The sequence below is a fragment of the Gopherus flavomarginatus genome, chromosome 4, assembly GCF_025201925.1.
Source record: "Gopherus flavomarginatus isolate rGopFla2 chromosome 4, rGopFla2.mat.asm, whole genome shotgun sequence".
Lineage (NCBI taxonomy): Eukaryota > Metazoa > Chordata > Testudines > Testudinidae > Gopherus > Gopherus flavomarginatus.
In genome coordinates, this window is record NC_066620.1 from 57,701,992 (window position 1) to 57,725,924 (window position 23,933).

The window sequence follows — 23,933 nt, forward strand, 5'->3', positions numbered from 1 at the left end:
ACTCTTAATACAGCTGTAAGTGAGCCACTGTAGAGTTTCTCCGGGTCTCTGGGCTGGAGACTGGACTTTACCTCGGGCAGGGCACCACCTTTTCCTTGCCTACGGCTGAGCACTAGCCCCCTGGTCTTTTCCTCTATGTGTTAAAAGCAGCTGGTACTGGAGTCATCCTTGTGTGTTATTGACTCCTCTTTGTTTTTGGGCAGGAGATGGAAAATGCCCACTTAGAAGCTGTTCTCATCCTGGGAGAGGCTTTTGCATCTGAGGAGCCATTTGACTTCGGCACCCAGAGCACCACAGAAAAGATCCATGGTTTGATCCCGGTCATGTTGAAGCATCGACTTGTCCCTCCGCCAGAGGAGACCTACTCGCTCCACCGGAAGATGGGGGGCTCCTTCCTCATATGCTCCAAACTGAAGGCCAAAATCGCCTGCAAAAACATGTTCCAGGAGGCCTATAGCAAATATTGGAGCAAGAGGGCCAAGGAGCAGTAGTGAAGATGAACTAATAAGTGTCTCGTTCTTAAGGCCCAATCCTACTGTATCTAGCAAAGAGCAATGTAGTCTGTCACACATTCTCATCTCGAGATGTAGCAGCCTGTGTGCTGGAAGTTCAATGTTTGTTTCACAAGGACAAGTCTTTCTTTAACACAGCATCTGTCCTAGACTCTGCCATTAGACTCCCATGGCTTACAGGAATTGTCCTCCTGAGGTGGTGGGGCTTAGTCCGCTGTGTTCTTCCACACTGTTCAAAGCACCAGCCAGCTATCTCTAGTGCATTTTTAATATTGATGGTGACTGCATACTGTGGTTGGGTTTTTATCATGTGTTGGGCAGGGTTGAGAGGAGAGTTAGAGAGAACAAACGCAGGACTAGTTTATATTGAAATCTGTTTATAATTCTCTGAAAATCATAAAAAAAAAAAAAAACAACTTCCCTCACCCCTTTCTTTTTGTTAAGGTGGAATTTGAATGGCTTTCATACTGTGAATTATAGAATAACATACATGGTAACCTAGAACAGACCCCTGTCTTGTAAGATGAATGGTGGTCGTGTGAGAAGCCTGGGTTTTACTGACAGGGATATCATGTAAGATGTGTACACATCGGATGAAATTTTATGCCTTTTGCCTCCCTTTCTGTCTTTGGCTTGCAGGCTAAAACTATCTGATGCAGGGAGTGCCAAAATTTATATTTAAACATATCCACAGAGAACTCCTGCTCAGAAAGTCAGTCAGTTGTTTTTTAATTTTGAGCTGAATGTATAAACGAAGGAGCTGTGCATAAGCACAAATAGTGGGAATCTTCCCTAGCTGGTATGCATCAGCTCCCCTGATGGCCAAAGCCCTGACACTTCTTGGCTTGTTAGAGTCCCAGCAAAGAAATTAGTCTCTTTGCCTTCCTGTGCCCTCCAATGCAGAGTTTGAGGGAAGTGGGAAATGTTCTCTGGGATTCTCTTATCCTCTTATGGGCATTTCAAGCTTTTGCTGAAATGTGTATTACATGTTTATAGTCAAACGCACAGTTTTAAAGAATTGGAGTCAGACTAGCAAACTTAACTTGTTAGGGTTTTGTACAATTCTTGTATCTGTATGACTTACTGATTTCAATAAAAAAGTGCTTGTGCAGAGGGCTTCTGCCTGCAGTTACTCCATCTCCTCTGCTTCCCATGACCAGGGTAGAAGAATAGCAAGTGGTAACATGCAACCAGATAGACTCTTCTACAGTATGAATAGAAGAAATGGGGCCTGAAGGAGAAGGATCAGAGAACCTCTTCCAATATTTCTTCCATCCTTTCCTGGAAGGGAAATGTGACTTTGCAAAAGAATCACTTCTATCAGTGCCTATTTCAGTCTCCATGGCCTGGGAATAGATTTGAATGTCACTTCATTATGAGCCTCTTGGAGTGGACACATTCCATCCTTCCTCCCCAAACAGATGGAGGAAAAACGTCCCCTTGCATTAATGCTTTAACTAAAGTCAGTAGTGCAGTTCTACTGTGTCTGGATGGTACTGGGTGCTGAAAGGGAATTACTTCCCAGCGGGATCAAATGGAGTAGGTCAACAGCTGTCAGCTCATTGGTCTGCCCAGGATGGGAAAAGGCAGTGGGTGAATATGTATTTTAGACTTTTAATACACTCAGCAGACTGTTAAACAGAATTTAGCATGTTTGCTAGTACTTTACAGGCACTAAACAAAGAATTCGTAAACATGAAGATGGAATATGCCAAGTCCCTCAGTTTTGCACAGCCTTCTGTAATCTGGTAAGTGTACAAAGTTGACCTCTCCTGCAGACTATTAAAAAAAATAGTATGTAGGAATTAAACTCCTATTTGTGTCTAATTTAACCTTTTTTCCAAGCTCATAGACAAAACATGGAACTTGCTTCACATGAAAGTTATGGCCTGCTTGATTTAAAAAAAGTGATAAACCAGCAAGTTGAGGACATGCTAGAAAAGTGTAAATCTTACTGATTCTATTGTCTGTTGGCCAGTGCAATAATCTTCTTGTACACAGGCCAACAGTGATTAGCCCCTGCCCACTGATATAAACAAGGCAGGCTTTTACTCTAGTCCTGTAGCATGCAGTACTTTTTCTTTCATCACTGATGGCAGCAGCCCTATGTACAGAACAGATGTCCCTACCATAGCCTTCTGTACCCATGATCTCCAAAACTCTCTTCTTAACTATCTGAATTTACTGTGTTGCTACGCTTCTGGTTTGCTGAAGTGTCAGCTGTAGGTGGTGGTGTGTGGAGAGGGGGAGAATTTTTAATTACTGAAGGCTTTAAAGCTCATGGAAGTCGAGACCTGGCTCTTCTAATATCAGTGGAAGTGAAATATTTAAGGCTTATGTTAGCATTAAAAAGTGGACAAGGAACTAGGACCAGGTGACCTTGCAGAGGACTGTTTATAGCAACATGCAAGCAATACAGCGAGAGCTAGTGCATTCAGATTGTGGTGAATTGGCTCAAAAGTCATAACTTGGTTAAAGGGGTTTTCAGCATATTGGTAAGTAGCATTCAGAATGGAGAGTTTGATCAGATTCTTGTACTTGTGACTGTAATTAGGGACCTATTGTCTATTACTACATGTAATGCTGGAGGTACTCATGTCTAGCTTAGAGCAAAGACAGTGTCTCCTGTGGGATACCTGGGCTAGGATAAGGTTAGTGGGTTTGTTAGAGAATGTAGGATTCACCTTAAGGATAAATTCCAGTAGAAGGTGAAGCATGGCTTTGTTGCAGCACTGATGATCAGAGCTCAGGCTCTAGCCCTCCTGGCCTCATATATAGGCTCAAAGCAAGGCTTTGTAACTACTCAAGTCCCACAGTGCCATCATGGGATTATATATCTTGAGGCTGCTGTAGCACAATGCACTGTAAAACCCTCTTGACATAAGGGTGACCTAGTGTTCATGCCTCAATATCACATAGTACCCTGTCTTCAAGCCCTGGCCAGAAGAAAGTCCAGGCTATTTTATACTGATGTAGAATTTGTATTGGTGCCTCTCAATGTAGTTTAGCTAGCAAAGGTGCTCAAAATATGGGAATTAGGTTAAGGATGTGAAAGCATCTGCTCTGGAGCAGACAGTTTGCAACCTCTGAGAACCTCTTCTTCTCCAGGAAACAGCACCTCTGTTTCTTTGCTATAAACTTGAAACAGTTGAGATTTGCTCTCCCTTTAAAGACAGCTTTCAGGGAGAAGAGTGGAGGCCAGACCACCAAAGTCAGGCCTTGCCTATGGCACCTGAAGTCCGTCACTCAAGCCAGGACATAGGTGTTTAGTAGCAGGGGTTCCCCAGTGCTGAAGAGCCAAGCAGCTAGCATGAAGTCAAAGCACAGTGCTCCTGCTCTTTTTGCTTTTTCATTGCCCAGTTCCCTTGAATCTGTATAGCCCTTCACCTTACCGTAGGACACCTACAGCTGTGGGGGAAGGGAGTAAAGCTATGAACCTACTATAGTTTGTGCCAGGGTATTGGGAAAAAGGCTTTTTCAGACAGAGGACCATTAGCTTCATGTATGCCCTGTCTAGTCTTCACTCTTGGCTAAGCCTACAGGATCAAACCCACACAGGTTATGGAATGGCCCACTGACCACAATTGTTATGATTAAGGTAGAACTTGATGGAGGAAGGCTGTGGGTGTCAGGGCTCTGAAATGAAATTCAATAAAAGTACTACACTTATGAAGGAAAAATTAAATACATCACTACAGAATGGGGACTAACTGACTAGCTGGTGGTGCTGCTGAAAGGATTGGATAACAAATTGCACAGGAGTCAATATGATGTGCAAAAGGCAAATTATTCTAGAGTGTATTCTTAGGAATGTTGTATGTAAGATATGGAAGATAATTGTCCCACCTACTTGGCACTGATGAGGCCTCAGCCAAAGGACTACATTCAGTTCCAGAGGCCATTCTTTAGGAAAGATGTGGACAAATTGGAGTGAGGTTAGAAGGGAACAACAAAAATAAAAGGTTTAGAAAGCCTGACGTATGAGGAAAAGTGAAAAAACCTGGGTTTGTTTAGTCTTGAGAAAAGAGTGAGGAGGTAAGATGTCAACTATATTAAGGGCTCTTATAGAGAGGACAGTGATCAATTGTTCCCCATGTCCACTGAAAATAGGACAGGAAGTAATGGGCTTAATTTTCAGCAAGGGAGATTTAGCTATTATGAAAAATATTCTTGTTACACAGGTAGTTCAAGTTGGGAATAGGGATGCCACAACCATCTTTGGAAGCCTATCATTGGAGGCTAAGAACAGGTTGAAGAAACACCTGTCAGGGATGGTCTAGGTTTATGTGGTCATGCCTCAGAACAGCTTCATGGACTTGATGAATTCCTGAGGTCCCTTTGTGCCCTACAGAGGCTTTAGCCACCTCACTAATGAACTGTGTGCAGGTGATGTCATTTCTGGGAGACACCCAGTAGGTACAAGTTTACTTAATCCATCCCAGGACTTCACTGGGGGCATAGATCAGCATGTCAGTACCTGCCCTAGGCCAGGGAAGCCAAATTCAGTATGAATCCTGGTCACGTGCCACCTGAGGTACTGTTGGGCATATGTACAAGGACTGGACTCAGAGGCTACTGTCAAGATAGGAATACAAGTGTTCAGTCACCAGCCTCCACTAGGAACAGATTAGAGCCAATAGGCTGTTGGTGAAGATGCTGGACTCTGAGGATTGGCCCAGGAGCTTAATACCAACTTAGTTGCATAGGAATATGGAGTTCAGCATCCTTGAGAAAAAGGACAGGCCTGGTGGGCTGCATGACAAATTTGCAGCTTTGTTTGAGATGAAGCTCTAGAAGATGCAAATGCCCCCATAGTACATGCAGCTCAGAAAAACAGAACCCTCTCTCCCTGTTTCCAGGAGCCTGCCCGTTGCCCCACTGTGACTGTCTAGGACATCTCACTGAAAAGCAAGGAAGTTGGTGACCGACTACTGATGAAAACAGAGGTTTAATTACAGTGGAACAGATTGAATTAATCAAAAAGCTCAGGGGAGCTGTAGCTGATGCCATTCAATGTCCTGAAGTGAAAGGTGGCTAAAGTTCAACAGAACTCAACTCTAGCAGTGAGTGTGAATGTCTAAAGGAGGCTGGTGGCAGCTGTAAAAAGATCTTCATCTGTGTATGTCAATATCACTTAGTTAAGGGCAGGTTTACCTGATGATTATACTTACCAGGAATACAAGATTCCTCCCCTTTTCCAAAAGATTGAGAGGGAGAGGATGGGGAAAAAAACCACAAAACATCAGTATTTCTAACAGTTCTCTGTTTTTATTGCAGTACATCAAAGTAGGTTAATATTAAGTGTTACCAACATAAAATATTGGTGTCAAGTCATTTATTACATTGTTGACTGTTCCACCTTAAATATTTCTGTGCAAAAGAATCTACATCATTCTGTAGCAGAGAATCTCTTACAATGTCCCCTACCACAGTGAGGGCATAAAACAAAATAAAATAGTGAGAAGAGGCCAAAAGCAATATCTTTTCCCCACACGCACACTTGTCAGCTCTTATACTCTAAAACAAAAAGTGATTACATCTATGCCATGCAAAACTGTACAATAATATTACAATGAAAAAACCTAAAAAATATTTTTTTTAAAAAATAAATGATATGAAACTGTCATACATTTAAAAAAACCAAAAGCAAGTATAATTGCTCTGAAATACCAAGAGTGGTTTTATTTGTGGATTTCTTCTCCATCAATGAAATTGGTTTTTGTTTTTGTTTTTTTTTTAACTGTGGCTGGAAAGAAAGAAGAAACAAGTTGTGGAATTGCCTCACTGCACAACAAGGTGTTCGAGATCTACAGCAGATTGGCTCTTTGGGGGCTTTTTTCTCAGATAGGATTTGAGTACACAAGTCCATTTAATCTTCTAGAGCTATACTCATGCCTACAGCTGTGGGGTGAGATTCATGTCAGCACAGTAGCAGGCCTGCACAAAGTCTACATACCACTGAAGCCTTATCCTTAGAACTTACTTAAGTGGTACATAAGCCCTCTACTCAAGGGTGATTCATAGCCTGGTGAAAAACTTCAAAATTTTCAAATTTTATGAACATGGTTGAAAGAAAAAAAGCTTCCAACAACCTAGAAATAGCTGGAATTTTAGGAACCTTTTATCTATCATTCAGTGGCTAGGCCTGCTCTCTTTTTAGCCTAACCCATCCAAGCTTCTTGATGTACGAAACGTATATTATCAGGGTGCACCCATTTGTCAAAAATTCTTCTGACTGCAGTGTATCATTCTGGAAGTCTGACACTGTTCTAGGAAGAATGTTTTGCTTAAACCCAAGGTTGTAGTTGTAATTAGCTACATCCACCAAATACATTATCTGTGCTTTTGGTTTGTACGTAGAGAACACTGCATCCCTCTGCTCTGTTGTTTCATAAACCATATATCTGAGTGCAACATGTGGTGTTTGTAATTTTATCAAAATCAAGATTATGGCTCTTAACAGCACAAGTCAAAACTGCAAAACTGTTGAATAATAAAAATCCACATTTATAACAAACAAGCCAGCCAGTAAGAGACTGAGATGGAGAGAAAAGCTGCCTAAGTGATAGAACTGTATTTTAAAACTAGCAAATGCAATGGGTTTAGACGTGGTATGTGAAACAAAGTGCTAAAGCTTGGTTTGGGAATTATGAAATGTGGGACGTGTGATATTTTTTGGGAGCTTAAATTGATTTCCTGCACCTTTTTTCATTCTGGAGGCTATGGTCCTCAGGGACATGCTTAAATCTATTTGGAGCCTTTCAGTGACTGAAGCAAAGGTATTTGCTTAAGCAGAGTATGTCCTGATAAATGAAGAATGGTTTCAGTCTTAGCAAAAAAAAAGAAAAAATATATATATATAGTGTACACAGAACGTATGCTAATATATTAGTCAAAATTCAATGGGAGAGTATACATTGCCTGGATAAATGCAACCATATATAACTGGAAACTTTAAACAATGCCTAGTAGCAAACACCAAACCTTACAAGCCAACTGCCTCTGAGATATCAGACAAGAGTCTTACAGTTAAAATGACCAAGTTATTTTTCTTATCCCAATGAGAATCTAAAAAGCACACCTGCAACAGCCATGTTTTGTAATGTGTTCACAACAAAAATTTCAAGTGGCCTACACTTATATGGACCCATCAGAACCGATTCCTTATATAACTATAATTCCTAAAATGTTCTTTACTTTCAAATAATGTATGTGGACATTTGGTTTTCAACTGAGAAAACAATTGCTATTTCTCCCTCTTTTTAAAAGGCATGATTTGTGTAAAACGTACAGTACCAGACCAAATACAGTCATCTTGAAAAGGACACTGCCAAGGGCCAGAGACCAACATAAGTACTGTATTTAACAGGCTAGGCCGCACAGGATGGGTCTCATCTTCCGGAATTCAGCTCTGTAAAGTGACAAATCTCTGCTCCATCTGAAAATGTACATTTAAACAGGTTCATATTCACCATAAGAGGAGAATAAGCAAATCTATTTGTTTGTTTAGGGTTAGTTTAAAAGTAAGTTGTATCTTGGTTCTTTGGTTTCATTTTCAAATGGAGCAGAGATGAAGCAAAAGGAATACACAGTTTGATTCCAGTTCTGCTACTGACCCTCCCATGTAGGATTATCTCACAGGTTTTTCCTAGCAGCCTCAAATCCTCCCTTTAACAGGTTAACATCAAAATATGATTAACATTTAACTACAACATACAGTAAATACAAAACTAGTCTGCAACACTTTGAAATGTGTGAGGCCATGGTGGGCTACACCAGGAGGAGGATGCAATTGTAGGAAGAGAAGCCTTTGGTGCACATGGAACAATATACAACCTTTAAGAAAAAGGTGACTATGGACTTTAAATAATGCCAGTCCTTCTGACATGTCTCTGTGTGTCTCCTGCAAAGACATAAAAAGCTACTATGCTGGGAAGGGTCTCAGTGTTTGCCTGTTTGGTACAGATTTTACTATTCAATGCTAAGTTCATTTGTGACAACGAAACACATGGCACCAACATGATACCAAACAGGACAGGCAGAATTTTGACATGATACTTTATAGAAATTTTTGTATTCCCCCTCCTCCCTGTCCCAAAAAAACAACCAAGCAACCAACCTTTGAATGACGGGTTTGTGTGTGGACAATCCACTCCATGCAGAATAAAACACAGAACTAGCACCTAGGAGACATGGTTACACAGTAAAGGCAATGATCTGTGTCTCATCACTGTGTTTTGGTTGTGCCTGTAAATGAACCTAATTTGTCTGAGCCCTACTTGAACTTACCCATAAATTCCTTCAGTGAAGGGAACCTGGAAAATTCCCACTCATTTCAGCATCTATTAATGTGAATGGACCATGTTACATTACTGACTGTAAGCACTTGGAATGATTTGATAGGAGCCATAAAAAAATGCCAAATCATAGGAAAACCAGCTTTCTAAATACAAAAAGCCCTTTATATGCTTGAGTGGGGTCGTGACATAAAGCTAGCAATGATCCCACTGGAAAAGGGAATGGACGATCTTCCTGCTTTACATCGGTTTGCTTTTTATCTTGCCTCCTCTTTATTCCCTTGATTTAAATGTCAGGCTCTTTGCTGAAAGAGAGGCCTGCATCTTCTGCTGATCCTGTCCTCTGGTGGTGTGATTTCTGCCTGCAACCTGCATCGCTGTTGGAATCAAACAGCAGGGTATTGTATAGAAAAAAATTGAAACCACAGTCAAAAATGGCGGGAGAGGGAAATCATTAACCTCATCAGCATGGCAGCTCTGGGCTACCAGGTGTCTTGAACCTGCCACAGCATGAACAGTATTCGGTCAGCATCTTCAAGGTTCTTTGCTATGCTACAGCAACAACATATTCCACAGAGACTCTTTTTGGGCTAACAGGACTCACATTTGATTGATGTAGATTGTATGCTAACATTGGATAATCAAGGTAATAGCCTTCTGGTTAACATATGGCCAAGGAGGCTCAGAAGACCATTTCCTTCATCATTAAACCAGGTCAGTCACTGACCTTCTTTAGAAATGGTATCACCTATGATTTCTTCTGCACTGTCTCATTATTGTTGTATGGTGTATACTGTATCCGCAGAGATCCATGAGTGCCAAAGGTGTCAAGCTGCACGAGTGCCCGCCCCACTGGAAACCATGACGACGACAACATGGTTGAATGTTGCTCTTTGTTGTAGATGGGAGAGTGGTTCACTTTCAAATCAATGTTATTCTTACAGATGACAGGAAGGGGCACCTTCAAAATGAGGCTTACAGCTTTCGTTCTGCTACTGACAAGAGGAATAAAGGTCACTGAACACACTGTGGGGGATTTCTCCTAAAACACTGAAGTGCCACCCAAAGGGAACATTCCTGCTCCTGCATATTATAAATATATGCCAGGCCTCCAATGTGTGTGTTACTTAGCATGAAAACGGGAACAACACAAATCTTTTTAAATTAAAGGTTCACTTAAATAGGCATCCATCTTCTTCTGCATACACGATGCTTTTTCTCCTTGAATATATACATACGTATTTAATTCTTAAATTTGTGTATTTATTTAAACTCTCTACTGTAGTAAAATATGCATCGTTTTAATAAGGATTTGCTGGCGACAATCAGATTGACATTCAAACGTGGCTAGCTGAAAGCTTTCATGTGCCTCTGATGGACTGATTGCTCCCCACCAGGAGTGGGGTCTCTGTGCTACTCTTGTACAAGATAATTAGCTCTTGTATGGAAACAATCCATCTGATTTATTCTTTGATATTGTTCTGGTCTATTTAAGCTACTTTTTTTTTTTCCAAGTTAGTGGGGTAAATTTATTTGTAATAACGGAAGCAGCTGTAGCCACATGAAATGAAACCAGTACTAATACAAATCTATGGCATCTGTTGTTTACCAACACCCTAGGTTTGCTTGTTTGCCGCTGCTAAATCTGGGGAGGCTGAAGCAGCACTGAACAGCGCTAGAGAAGGCAAACCTTTTATCTTCTTCCCTCCCTTCCCCTCAGAACATTTTCAGAGGGAGTGGTAAGGGCGATGAAAGTGAGTACTGGGTTGAGTGAAGGGGGAGCCATGGGGATAATAAGCCGCAGTGATGTTGGATCTGAATGCTGAAGCAGTTCATGAGTCCCAACTCACGTGGTCAGAGCTCTCCAGGGAGAGACTTTTGGTCTTGTGAGGAGAAACTGGGCTGGGAGGACTACTTAGGTTGGAACTGTTAGAAGCTGTAGAATGCCTTGGAGAATCAGAATCCTGCAGCCCAAAAAATGCAGAACATCATCAATAAGCAATAACACAACAGGAATAAATCAGTCAGACCAAAGGGGACATACATTTGACCAGGAGTGGGTAGAGCTAAAGGTCTGCATACATTTCCCCCTAAGTTTTCTATCCAATAACACTCTTTGCTCAATATTTGCTTTTCTGTGCATTTGAGCGAGTTGTCTAAAGCCCAGTGCACACAAGGCATAAGTAATGATGGTACACAGAAGACACATCTGCCCTTGTTACAGACAAATGTTGGGTCTATTGCCTCACTGAGGTTTGCAACGCTGGGTTGCGTCTGGACCCCCAGCTGCTCTTGGACTCCCATATATTAGTGGTGGCTGGAGACACTTTGTTTCACCCCTGGGTATGGTTAAGAAGTCTCCTTTCTGATGTGTGCCTTATCACAGTTATCTGCCCCTCTGTAACTTTCAAAGTGAATGCTGATGCAAAGCACTCTACATGGACTACCCTTGAGATCATGTCAAAGCTTCAGTTAGTGTAGAATGCACCTGCCCACTCTGCAGTCTGAGCTGGCACTTAGTTCACTTTCATCTAAAGTGTTGATTTTGATCTATAAACGCCCTGGCAACCTCAAAGCCCCCATCTCTCCCTACATAATGCAGAGAGTGAGATTGGCTGAGGCATTTTCGCAGCCATCTTCAGTTTGAACCAGCAGGAGCATGTTGTTCCTTGTGAAGGGCTCCTGACAATGGAATTCTCTCTCTCTATTACTCTGACCTTAATGCTCATCTGTTTACTCAGGATTCTGCCTGAGGAGCATGAAGGGGGGATGCAGCGAGGTGGTGGCTCAGAGGGGTATTATTTGTACATGCTTCTACAGACGTAGTGAACGGCGTGTTTTATAAATGGTGTAAAGGATGAAACAATAATTAATTTCTCATCTCCCTTTCAATATTTTGGTGGAATGCAGATAAAACTTGTCTGAAGAGAAAAGATTTTTTTTTGAATTTTTACATGTTAACTGATTAATTCAATGAACACAAAACCAATGCGTCTTTTTTATGACTCATCTGCTCATGGCCTAAAGCTTTCTTGCTGCCAAAGGCCAAAAGGAGTACTGTTCCTTTTAGCTACAAAAGGTCAGTATCAAGTTTGTGCAGTTACTTTATCAAGCTACTACATTCATGAGCCTTATTGATTCCAGGGTACTGAGTATACCACCTCAATGCATTTTCTGCACATCTGCCCAGATGTTTAAAGCTGACATAGTCTGACTAAAATCCTGTCAACAAGTCTCAAAAGACAAACAATAGAACATTTTATTTTGAACAATGATTTCTAAGCTTCCTAGGACCAAATCCTGCTCTGTTGCACCAGTGTTATTCCAGATTTACCCCAGCAAAACAGAGAATAGAATTTGGGCCCTATTCAGTATCCACAGTTTGCAGTTTTCTTCCCTTCGCTCTTGTTACTCACCTCTCGTTCGTAGTCCCTTGTCGGCACATCGCTGCCTTGCTCTAAACCACCAGAGGACAGTGAACCATCTGATGGCGATGCCATGGGCTGACGCTTGGCTCCATAGCTCCCTCCTGAGAATTCCCGCCGCAAAGCACTGCCGTTCTGTGCCGATGATCCTAAAAAGTGTGTGTGAATAAAACTGCATCATGGATGTGTGTGCAAGACACTAAGAAGTTGGCTAGCTGTTACTTTGTTTAGTTTTGCTTTCCTACAGAACCTCCTTCTACATAATCTTACTTCCCTGTTTTCCATGTATACTGGATTACATGGTGGATGTGCTCATGCACTGGAACCCTGCAATATCTAGGCAGGATGATGGGAGTAAAATTTAACCCTTCCATGTCAGCAGCCAAATTTCCAGTGCTGTTACATGCACAGAAGGCTCCAAGTAATTAACTCTAACAACAAAGTTAAAAAAAACCAAAAAATTGCGGGGAATGGACAATTTGCCATTTACTTCAATGACGGCAGGATGAAGCCTTTAAGTAGCAGTCAAGAAATCACAGTATTGAGGAATACAGTACTAATTCTGAGATCATTCTAATACCATCAAGATTTATATGTTTTAAGAAACAGCAAACACCATGCGGGATTTTCTGAAGTTCTCAGCATTAGTCTAATTGGTAAAACATTCCCATTGGCTTCAGTGAGAACAGAGCTGGTCCACTGCTGAGCAACTCTGAAAATCCTGCTCAACAAGCACAGCTGTAATGTTCCTGTATGGGGCAGTGTTAGGTTATAACGTTTCTGCACAGGGCTTGTGGCAAGACAGACACTCACTTGCTGCCAACCCGCTACTGGCGCTCATCGATCGGCCTGGTTCTGTGCGGGATCTTGTGATAGATGGGATACTGACAGAGCCACTGAACATGGTCCGACTTTCCTGAGGCCGAAGATTCTGCAGTGCAGGGAGACACAAAGAGAGAAAGGTTTGTGTTCATTAGTTCATTTACTACTGAGTCAGCAGTGGATGCTATAGGGCGGAGATACCAAGTTAAAAAAACACAACCCTAAATTCCCTCACCTTCTCTAATTTTCTGGGTGACAGTTGCAAAATAGTATCCTGCAAATTTGCTGACCTAAGTGCAGAGACTGGAAGAACACACAGCATGAAAGTGAAGTTTTGAATTACATGGACATATGCAGACAACTGAAAGAACATTCTAATACAGGGGTTGGCAACCTTTCAGAAGTGCTGTGCTGAGTCTTCATTTATTCACTCTAATTTAAGGTTTCGCATGCCAGTAATACATTTTAACGTTTTCAGAAGGTCTCTTTCTATAAGTCTATAACTAAACTATTGTTGTATGTAAAGTAAATAAGGGTTTTAAAATGTTTAAGAAGCTTCATTTAAATTAAAATGCAGAGCCCCCCCGGACTGGTGGCCAGGACCCAGGCAGCGTGAGTGCCACTGAAAATCAGCTCACGTGCCACCTTTGGCACGCGTGCCATAGATTGCCTACCCCTGTTCTAATAGAATCAGAATTTTCTTGCTGATGTTGACAAGGAGCCTGACAACTGACAATTTAGAATATAGTCATTTAAAAAAAGATGCTTAATATAATGCATTGTTTCTAGCTATATCTTTCCAAGTAGTATTTTATTGAAATGTATCTCTTTAATGCCATAATTTGTGGCTTGTATATATTTTGTTTGACATGATTATCTAATCAGCACCAATGCCTGCAGTGTATTTCTTGCAGTTTTACAGACATATTAGGCCAAACCGTGCTTTCAATTATGCTCAAGTAACTCCGCCAGTTTTAGTAGAGTTACTCCAGAACTTCATGGGAATAGTTAAGAGCAAACTTTGGCCTTCTGTTTTCAGGTTATATTGCACAGACAAGAATATTTTAGTCTGAACTCTAATCAGACGCTTTTGGTTTTCTGTAAGTATTTTCATTTATTGTCATCCCAAATTAGGGCTCATTCTACTGTTTCCAATGTGACTGCCTGTCTCTGGAGCTTTAGCTAAACATAAGCATGTACTTATCTTGCTCCTCAGGTGATTTGTATAGAGAACTCATTAGCATTAATGGCAATTAGGTACCTCAAACCTCTTCACACAGAGGTGGAAAAACAGCCCCCTTGTAAAAAACAAACAAACAAAAACCAACCCCAGACCCAAACAGTTTATAGCACTGAGCAGTTTATAGCACTCATTCCATTTTGTCCTTAAAATCCACCCTCTCCTTATATTTCTTTTTTTTAAATCTCTAATACCCATGAAATCTTCATTATACTAAGATAACGCAGGTAAGTATGAAAGAAAATTCACAACTGCAGCTGCCTTCTGAAGTAAGATTATTACTGAAACTTAAAAATGCAATAAAAAGTTTGAAATTGGCTCTGTCCAACCCTCCTATGGGGATTTTCTCAGAGAGAATCAGACATGTAATAATTTGTTAGTGAAATATCCTGCACCACAAAAAATAAAGCAGCTCAGCCAGATCCACACCATGTTTATGGCAGGGAAAAGCCCTAACCCAGACATTCCATTGCTGTCATGCCATTTCCATTTTTTTTCATAAACAGTTTGCAGACTCCGTAGCCCTTCCCCTCATGCACAAAATCGTGTTCCCAATACGTAATTTGTAACGCTTTTATTATTAGATTTTAAAACCAGTTCTCTCACCTATACTATATTTATTACTACATAAGAGATACCTTAGCAGCAAGGAATCTCAAATCTACCTTTAGGAAGAAAACATGAGGAAGAAATCAGCATTCCCTTGCCACTGTCAACCCCCATAGCGAGAGAGGTTAAAAAGATCTGAACACACGTCTAGTGCCAGACCATTTTATTAAACAATACTTTTTTTCCTTTTATAGAAGAATCATATTAAATTACGGTTTCTTATTGTCTAATAGCATGTCAGTCATAATACAGGCATATCAAATCAGTCTTTAAAGTCAGTGTACAGGGGAAAATGTGAGCATGAACTATTTCATACAGTCTGCATCACACCACTTTGTAGCTCTCATCAGTTGATAAACAGGCATATAAAACACATCTCCATATCTATACACTTACGTCTCCTCCAACAGATGGTAAGAATATGTACAATAATTTAAAGTATCAATTTCTCTAGGTAGGTTACAGCTAAAAAGGTTTCTAGATCATGAATGGATTAAATTAGCAATGCAGTTAGAACATGTAAAGTGCTAAGAATTATTGTTTGTTACTTTCCTTTTGTTACTGCCATTGTTTTTAATGCTGCACTTACAATCAGTCCTTCTGAGTTAATAAGAGATGCCCCCTCTTCACTCTCACATGTGGAGAGAACAATTCATTTTTAATTTGCAATAAGCAAACAAGAATTGTGAATTTCTTTCCAAGATCTCTCTCAGTTACCAACATAAGAGAATCTGAGATGCTAGGGATGGAAAAGTCCTATTGATTATCCGGTCTGTCTCCCTGCCAATGTTGGATTGTTCCCAACAGTACTTTAGCAAATACCTGCAGGTTTTAAAAAGTGCCTTTCAAATAATTCCCAAGAATATATTGTCCTGAATTGTTTGTATGCTCTTTTTTCAGAAAGCAGTGAACAAATGAAATATATTTGACAACAACCTTATCTCACTCTCAGAACATGAAATGGAATATCTAGTGCTTGTTCTTGTGCCGTCCAGACACACATGGTAGGCAATTTTGATATAGTTTACAACAACATGAGCATATGGATAGTACAGCAACAGTAAAGACTGCACAGAATGGTAAGGGATTAAGTACTCAAGGGTGTTCAGCTCTTGAGGTATTCTGAGATACACTAGGGAAAGCCAACAACAGCACCTTGAGTTGTTATATGTTGAGATTAAGACATTGGAAATGCAAAAAGGGGCTTTTATGCTTGTCAGATGAGGAGCATATGGTTCTTCAAAGAGAACTGGTGTGTTTAATGATAAGGTGGCTAACTTCCTTAACAGAAACTAAGCAACCTCAATCAATGAAGCGGGTGGGGCTGGGAACAAAATGTTGTTACTTGGAAAGAATACATTCTTTTAAAGAAATCAGCTGTAACACATTCAACCATTAAAGATGGCAGACACAAACTGTGAGCACCATTGTTTTCCCTTATATCTATTTGGAAAGTCCATGTAATCCTTATATATGTGTATCCCTTCAGAACAAATGTTTCACCGTTCTTCTAAAAAAAAATAAAAATCAGTGCCAGTAAAGAACAGAAACAACAGTAACAAAACAGCATGCACACAACACAGACAAAGAATTCACATAAGAGAACAAACAGCATTTGAAAGCAGTGGTTATAAAATAGCAAAGAGCAGCAAGTCATTAAGAAAAAATATCCCTGAGACAGCCATTTAAACACACACACAAATCAAACAATTCAAATCTCAACATATAAAATCCATCACCAGTACTGAACCAAGCAAAAATAAACAGTGAATAGAAGATAATTGCAGAGACCTGCTTGCAGAGCAGTCTGAGTTCATTGTAGTGATGGAGGGTGAAAGTCCCTTAGTTCAGTGTATCAGAATGCAGATCATGATCTCAGTCAGAGAATGAAACAGACGCGGGGAGGGTTGCTACTCTGCACAGATACAATGGTTGGTAGATCTGCATAATGGTGGATCTATGGGCTTTCCTCCTGCTCCTCTACCATGTTGCCACCAATCTACCCCCAAACCGTACCTCCATGTGGCCTTCCTTAATTCACCTCTTTACACAATGAAACTACACCAGTTCTGCTGCACATGGGCCTTCCAGAGCCACAGGTGATTGGGTGAAATTTGTCTCTATAGGAGATTTCCATTGTATTTTCTAAACAGCCTCCTACTGGGATTTATATTTATTTATCACCAAACAAGCCTTGTCTTACTATTTCCCACTGTATAGGGTTATTTTGGTCATATGAAATCACAAAGCAATATATGAGAGCCCATGTGCGCTACAAACCCATTTTTTAAATTCAGATTGTTGAGTCCATCCTGTTCAGGTTCTTATAGTGTGCTCATTGCTTTGGTATTGGAGTACCTCCCGTGTCCTTAGGCTAAGTGGAAAAAAACCCGAACATCTCTCCTCCAGCCACAGCAAAGCAGAGAAGATGCATTCCTTCACACAAGCCAAGCATCTTCTGCTCTAAGGAGCTTGAGCTGAGCCTCACACAGAGGGCTCCTGACTTACTGGTGTCACTCCAGTTTTATACTAGTGTAACATCACTGATTTCAATGTAACTGCAATGTTAGTACTGTGGGTGCTCTATTTTTACCAGGATTTTACACAGCAAGGGCCCAATCAAGCAGCCCTCAGTGATTTCAGTGCAGTCACTCACAATAGTAAGGAAGGGATGTAGGATTGGGTCCTGAAATACACCCGCATGTTTGAAGTATAGAAAATAATGTGTGCACCAAGGGGGATAGTCATTGATGCAAAGTGGGACTTCAGTGGGGCATAAGCCTTGCGTTGGCCTTTGCACGAAACATGAATTTTAACTCTACTTAATAAGGATGATGATGTTGGTTTGTTGTTATTTTTGCACTAAGTTGGGTATTCTTCTCACATATTCCACACAACTCTCCACCCAACAGAATAAGCCACAAGTTTAAACAGATTGAACAAACCAGAGGCAGACAACCACATATAGACCATCTTCTCCAAAGTGCTGTTGCTCTGATTTTGGTTATTTTGTGGTTGTGATGGTCAGGACTTTTCTGACAGTGACAACTGACCATGTATTCAGACCTCGGGATTTAATTGTGCATGGTGCCCTCTTATAATTCCCCAGAACTTTCCTGCTGACAACCTTTCCATATTGCAGTTTCCTCCCCTTTTATATGAAAAGAGTAACTTTCCCTCAGAGGTCCAAATTCTTGTGAGTATTGTACATAGGCACAGACCTGAAAACCATATCCAGCAACAGGAACCTGTTACCCAAATCTGCAGATACACTGCTTTATAAGCCCTCTGCAAAAGAAGCAGTGAAAGGGCATTCCAAGCAGTCTAGCAGTCAAGGTTTTGCATTTAGATGCATAAAGGGCCTGAATCCAAAGTCCACAGCAGTGAACAAGAGTCTTGTCTTGGAGTTCAGTGAGCGTTGAATCAGACCCATACAACCCTGATCAAGCAATGACAGCTATGTACAATCTCCCTTGCAGATTATTCCTGGTCCTACTGGAGATAATCTGGCAGGGCAGTTATGACAGAACTGTAGGCTGGAACATGGTGCACAGTAACAATATGTTTTGCAATGTATGTTTATGAGCATTTTAATATTATTCATTATTTGTATTACTATAGAGCCCTGGATTCCCAGTGATGGACCATGGACCTCTCAGTGCTTGGCACTATGCAAACACAGTACAAAGTGGCTGTCTCTACCCTAAAGATTTTACCATCCAAGTCCAAGTGTCTGTTCATCGTCTCTTGTCCTTGCTCAGTCTTTGCTTAAATATAGTTATAGAATTTGCTTTCTCCATAATGAAGCTCACACCATTTTTGTTTTTTTTTCCTTAGTCACTCTCTTTGTCTATTATCTTGTTCTAGGTTTGTCTAATTTAGACTGTAAACTCTTCAGGCCACAAAATGAGTCTCTCTTTTAACTCTTGTAAAGGACCATACAAAGTTCTTGCACTACAGAAAAATTTATTTTTAATAAACAGCTCAGAAGTTTGGCTCAACATAGGTATATCCTGATCTCTTTTCCAGCCCAAACCTATCAAGAATACAGAATATCTTTCCATTGCTGACTGCTAGAAGTTGAACACTGTGGAATATAAAGCTCTATAATTTTAATCTTCCACACCCTTTTTAGTAATTGAAAAAATAACATTATTTTCATAGGAAAAAGGTTCAGTCCAATAATTTTGCTCAGTAATTTTTTAAGCTATGAAAAATTGTTTCTTTATATGTCACCAACAGTGGAAAACATCAGGATGGAATGAAAATACAAAACAGCCGAGGGAGAGTTAAGAGGTGAAAGAAACCATTCACAACATCTTGTTTCTCCCATGTTATTAGCTAGGCAAAAGGAAAACCACACAGTGTTAGTACAGCGAACACCCAACTCAGCCGTTCATACCCTCAGAGTCACAAAGGCTGGGGTACCAGCAACAGAACGCAGAGATGGGGAGTATGCAGGGTTTATGGAATCATAAAAGAGGAATTTTTCAGCTGAATTAACAGTCATGTGATAAATGTGCTCAAAGTTGCTCGGAGAGGAGATCAGACTGAAGTGATGAGGGGATGGATATGGAAAACATGGCTATCAAAGACAACAGAGAGAAAAAGATAATGAGGGATGGGTTCACTGGTTATACAGGAGGCAAAATTACCGACAAACACCATCTGCAGGGATAAGCATAATTTGAAAGACTGGATCAAATTCACTGTAAGTATCCTGCTTGCAAGAAAATAGGCAGATCCTTAGATTACCCTCCCCACCCCCTTATCATCTTCTTTACATTGTATCCCATGTCCCTGTGACCCTTGCTACAGCCATAAACTTTAAACAAATCAAACTTGTAACTCATTGGGAATGGATTCTAATATTTATTAGTATTTAATACTTCAAACAGCACCATAGATGTGCCTGGTGCTTTACAGACAAAGGAAAAGCATCAGATCCCTGCCTTGAGGAGCTTACAATCTAAATTAGACATAACACAAACAAGGGAAGGTGAACAAAGATGAGATGGTAAGGGAGGGAAGATTTGGGGGTACGACAGTGAAAAAGCTTAAAACCTACTTCTTGTTATGCAGACATTTTGAGGATTTCATTTTCAAAAAACAGTCAACATAAGGATATATTATATTTATAGTTTCAGGGAACAAAGTGTATCAGCAGGGCAGGAATGGAGGTGAGCATGGGAAAGGGAACTGGTTAGTTTCAGGCTAGTGCGGTTAAATTTACCTGGTGTAGAAGGACAAGGCAAGGCCTATGCATCAATAAAGACCCAAATAAGACCTATCGGACTTTAGGCCCTGTACTGTCTCTCTGTGCAGCAGTGAATCAATGCATGAGGCAGAAAGATACTCAGAAATGTAAGTATTTTTATAGGTCAACTCAGCATTGTTGGGTGCTTTGCTCCCAAAATGTAAAATATAGACAAAGGAAAAAAGTGAATTAAATGTGCAAATTTGACAAAACCATTTTCTACTTAGTCTCCAAAGAATGTGCTGACACAGGTGCTTTTGTGATTCGAAGACATCTATATCCAGGAGATGTATTTGAATATTTTTAACTCTCATTTTCCCTCCATCTACAGGATCATTCCATATGTACATATTCAGCAGGTCATTCTGCTTCAGGCTGGAATGGCCAATGGTCACTGGCAAACCAGACCAGTTTTTCCTAATCTTCAGCCCTTTCTGTTTCCCTTGTCGAACCAATCTCACCAATTTTTGAAAAAAAGAACCTGAGCAATGTTAGGATTTAAAAAAAAAAATACGATGCAAGATAGCTGCAAATTAATCAGGTGACTTGTCTGCTAAACCTAAGGCACTACATTTTACCCAAGGAATTTATGGAAGTTTAGGAAAACATTAAGTGATAGTCCAATATATATTATCTCCAGTATCAAACCATAGTTATTACTGTTCTCTACTGTTCCCTTAATCTGAGCTGGTAAAATCCCAACAATTTACTTTTTAGCATTTTTGTGTTGTGAAGCATTGCACATCAATAAAGCATCAATTACTGATTTACAGCATTTGGTGTATAATGTATACTAACTGCTATTAATACGGTTAGCAGAATCTAGGATATTAGTACTATCATCAGTGTAAGGGAAGCCACTTTTCTGATAATGGTCCCAAGTGGAAAGCAGAGATTGCTGAGTCAGCTGCAGAAAATAGCGTACTTGCTGCAGAATGAAGCTATGTTTTAAAAAGCCAATAAGTAAGGGAAGCTTGGAAGCAAGACAGCAGGCCCACAGCAGACCATAAAAATGTTTAGCCAGCATGCATTAATGTGGAAATGCCAGGATACAGCAGCACTTTTGAAAACCAATCCTTCCTCCAAGGATCATAGTATGTCTTCAAATGCAGGGTTCCCACTGGCTTTACGTAATACTAAAAGTACATAATAATAATTATTCCGAATGCCTCTGCATGTAAAATTCTATGTGTTTCAGTAAATCTGGCTGGTTACTGAAATATAATGAATTATGCATCATGAAGTCAGATTTAAGTATAATGAATACCAGTTCAAATATAATGGCTGTCAAGAATAGTCCTGTAAGGAAAATATCAGGCATGCAGAGTATGAATGTAAGATCAGTCCTGCATATGTGATGGACACAGGTAGTTGGTATATGCTGCAGTAAGTGTAATTCCAGAATTCGGATCTTCACTACAAGGGAGCATCCATGATAAAGTGGCTTCAAGAGTCAAGAGGGCAGAAGGGAGGCCAGAAAATATACTGAATTGCCAGGACAAAAGTTCACGTGTTTTTAATTGGTGACAGGCTGCTAGGGGAAAAAAGTGTAAATACATAAGTCTGGGGATACTAACAGGAATGATTCTAAATTACACAAATCAAGACAGTGATCCAGGACTAAGTACATATAACATATACAATTACAGCGCGATTAGTGGCAGATAAGAACTTTTGTTCCTTTAAGAAAGTGAACCCGCTTACCACAAAGAGACTCAAACTCACTATTAAAATATAATGGAAGTATAGTTGTTAAAAACTTTACAGTTTTATTGCCTTTTGTATTTTCACCATCACGGCCCCAATCCTACACCGAGCTCGGACAGGCTCTGTCTGCACAGGAGTCTGGGTATGTCTACACTGCAGCTGGCAGTAAGCCTTCCAGTGTGGGCAGACTCACACTAAAAATGGGAGTGTGGATGTTCTGGCTTAGGCTGGAGCTCAGGCTCTGAAGCCTAGAGGACTGGGTGGGCTAGAGAGCCTAAATTTCTATTCAAGACAGAATGTCCACACTGCTAATTTTAACATGCTAGTGCAGGCCCTGTAGTGCGAGTCTGTCAACACAGGCCGGAGACTCATTCCCAGCTACAGTGTAGACATACCTATTGAGACCAATGGGGCTATGTGCAGATGCATGGGTAAATCCAAAGCGAGTACAGTGTAGCATTGTGTTAAAAGGCAGCAATTTACTCCAATCACATCCAACAGTTTGATTTACTCCTTAAACAGTCAACTTTTCAAAAACAGATGCCTGAACTGTGCTCACAAAGTACATATAAGCACCCACAAACCTGTAAACTGCACACACAAAGAAATGACATCTTTATGAACATATTGTTACAGGCAAATTCAAAAATACATGCTGTGCAGTTGTATGTCCATGTGCTGGAATCTATTTTGAAGAATGTGTCCCACAGTTTGGAACAGCTAAAAACTCTCAATTTACTAATTATTATTTTATAACTAAGGTTTTGAAATTAAAATCTTAAAATTGTAATTAAATTTTAAATTAGTGCTGTACAAGACATATTTACAGACAGTCCCTGCTCAGAGAAGTTTGTACTCCAAAAGGAACACACAGATAAGACACAGAAGAGGGATTAGCGTACAAAATTAAGCCTGTTTCCTCCTTTTCCTCCCTGCCCCTCAATTTTTTAAAAGGGCATTTTATTGCTCATGAAAAAATGGGTACAGCATGGGCATAGACAGTACAGGATTTCCTCACACACTGCCCTGCGCCAATGTGCCTCAGCCTGGATCCGGAGGATCAACTTTAGGAGTTTAAACTCTATAGTTCATCCAGTCTTTGGCCTTGCCCCTGAGAATTTCAGATAGTGCCAACTGTGATAGTGGATGCGTTCGTTGTAGGGACAGTTCCCCACTAGAAACTCAACCCATTTGACAATGGTCACCAAGGAGATGTTAGACAACAGTTATTTGACATTACTACCATCTTGAGCTAGATATAAACTGTAGACCCAGAGATAAAAGTCTCCATATCTCACAATCAAACTCCTCTCATCAATCCTATGATAAATAAATATCCTGCATCAGGATCTACTGGCAAGGACCCTTCTGTTTGTGCAGCATCCCATTGACTTCAATGAAATCTCATACTGGGAGTATGGGTCCATGCTAGCAGCTCCTCATGTAGGACTGGGGTATCTAAGGATTCACTCACATGAATAAGGGTGGAAAATTGAGCCCTTTTTTTCCTTCGTATTTTCAGCCTTTGTTTTTTTAACATTGTTGCATTATAACATTTAAAAGACACATTGTTTACTTTAAATACAAAACTGTCCAAATGCAATTCTTTGACTTTGCTCAAATAAAAAGAAAAATTAGAGCTGATAAAAATAGTCTGACAAATGCATTTTAGCTGTGACATGATTAACCTGCACAATTTGCACCCCCGGGTGGTAGAAACCTAGAAATGTAAAAAGAATTGAGCGTGTCCTTGTCTAGTTCTGCTTTAAAAAGGAGTTCAAAAAATAAAATGTTCCAATCTTTTCCATATTTCTTGGAAATAATTTTCATGAACACTTTATTTTCTAAGGCAGAAAATGCAATCTGAGCACCATGAATAAAAAAGTCCCAAATCAGAACTACTACCCACTCAGGTGTACAGCACTATTTAAACGTTCATAACAAGCTGTGAGCTTGTGAAGTAATTTCAAAGGCATTTATTTCCTTTCCTTCAAAGGGGAACTGTCATACAGGAAAAGCACAGAGATGTATCAGACTAACACTTCAGTCTCTTCACTTTTCTCT

General features: G+C 40.3%; 3 protein-coding genes across 9 annotated transcripts in view; 2 read left to right on the forward strand and 1 right to left on the reverse strand.

The window, feature by feature from the left end:
* Positions 1–1,623, forward strand: part of COQ8A (coenzyme Q8A) — a 160,865-nt gene extending 159,242 nt beyond the window's left edge. For all 4 annotated transcript variants that reach the window (XM_050948539.1, XM_050948538.1, XM_050948540.1 and 1 more), the window contains one exon: positions 204–1,623. In XM_050948539.1, the coding sequence (XP_050804496.1) occupies positions 204–491 (288 nt within the window). In that variant the 3' untranslated portion in view covers positions 492–1,623. The remainder of the gene's footprint in view (positions 1–203) is intronic.
* XDH (xanthine dehydrogenase) overlaps positions 1–23,933 on the forward strand; it is an 855,537-nt gene that overhangs the window by 327,995 nt on the left and 503,609 nt on the right. The gene's annotated exons all lie outside the window — the stretch shown is intronic.
* Positions 6,414–23,933, reverse strand: part of CDC42BPA (CDC42 binding protein kinase alpha) — a 362,571-nt gene continuing 345,051 nt past the window's right edge. For 2 of the 4 annotated variants that reach the window (XM_050948405.1, XM_050948404.1), the window contains exons 35-37: positions 13,048–13,165; positions 12,226–12,383; positions 6,414–10,773 (exon numbers count right to left, since the gene is read on the reverse strand). In XM_050948405.1, coding sequence (XP_050804362.1) covers positions 10,642–10,773; positions 12,226–12,383; positions 13,048–13,165 — 408 coding nt within the window. In that variant the 3' untranslated portion in view covers positions 6,414–10,641. Of the gene's footprint in view, positions 10,774–12,225; positions 12,384–13,047; positions 13,166–19,307; positions 19,491–19,757; positions 21,697–23,933 lie in introns of those variants that run through there. The other 2 variants (XM_050948407.1, XM_050948406.1) reach the window with 2 other exon arrangements.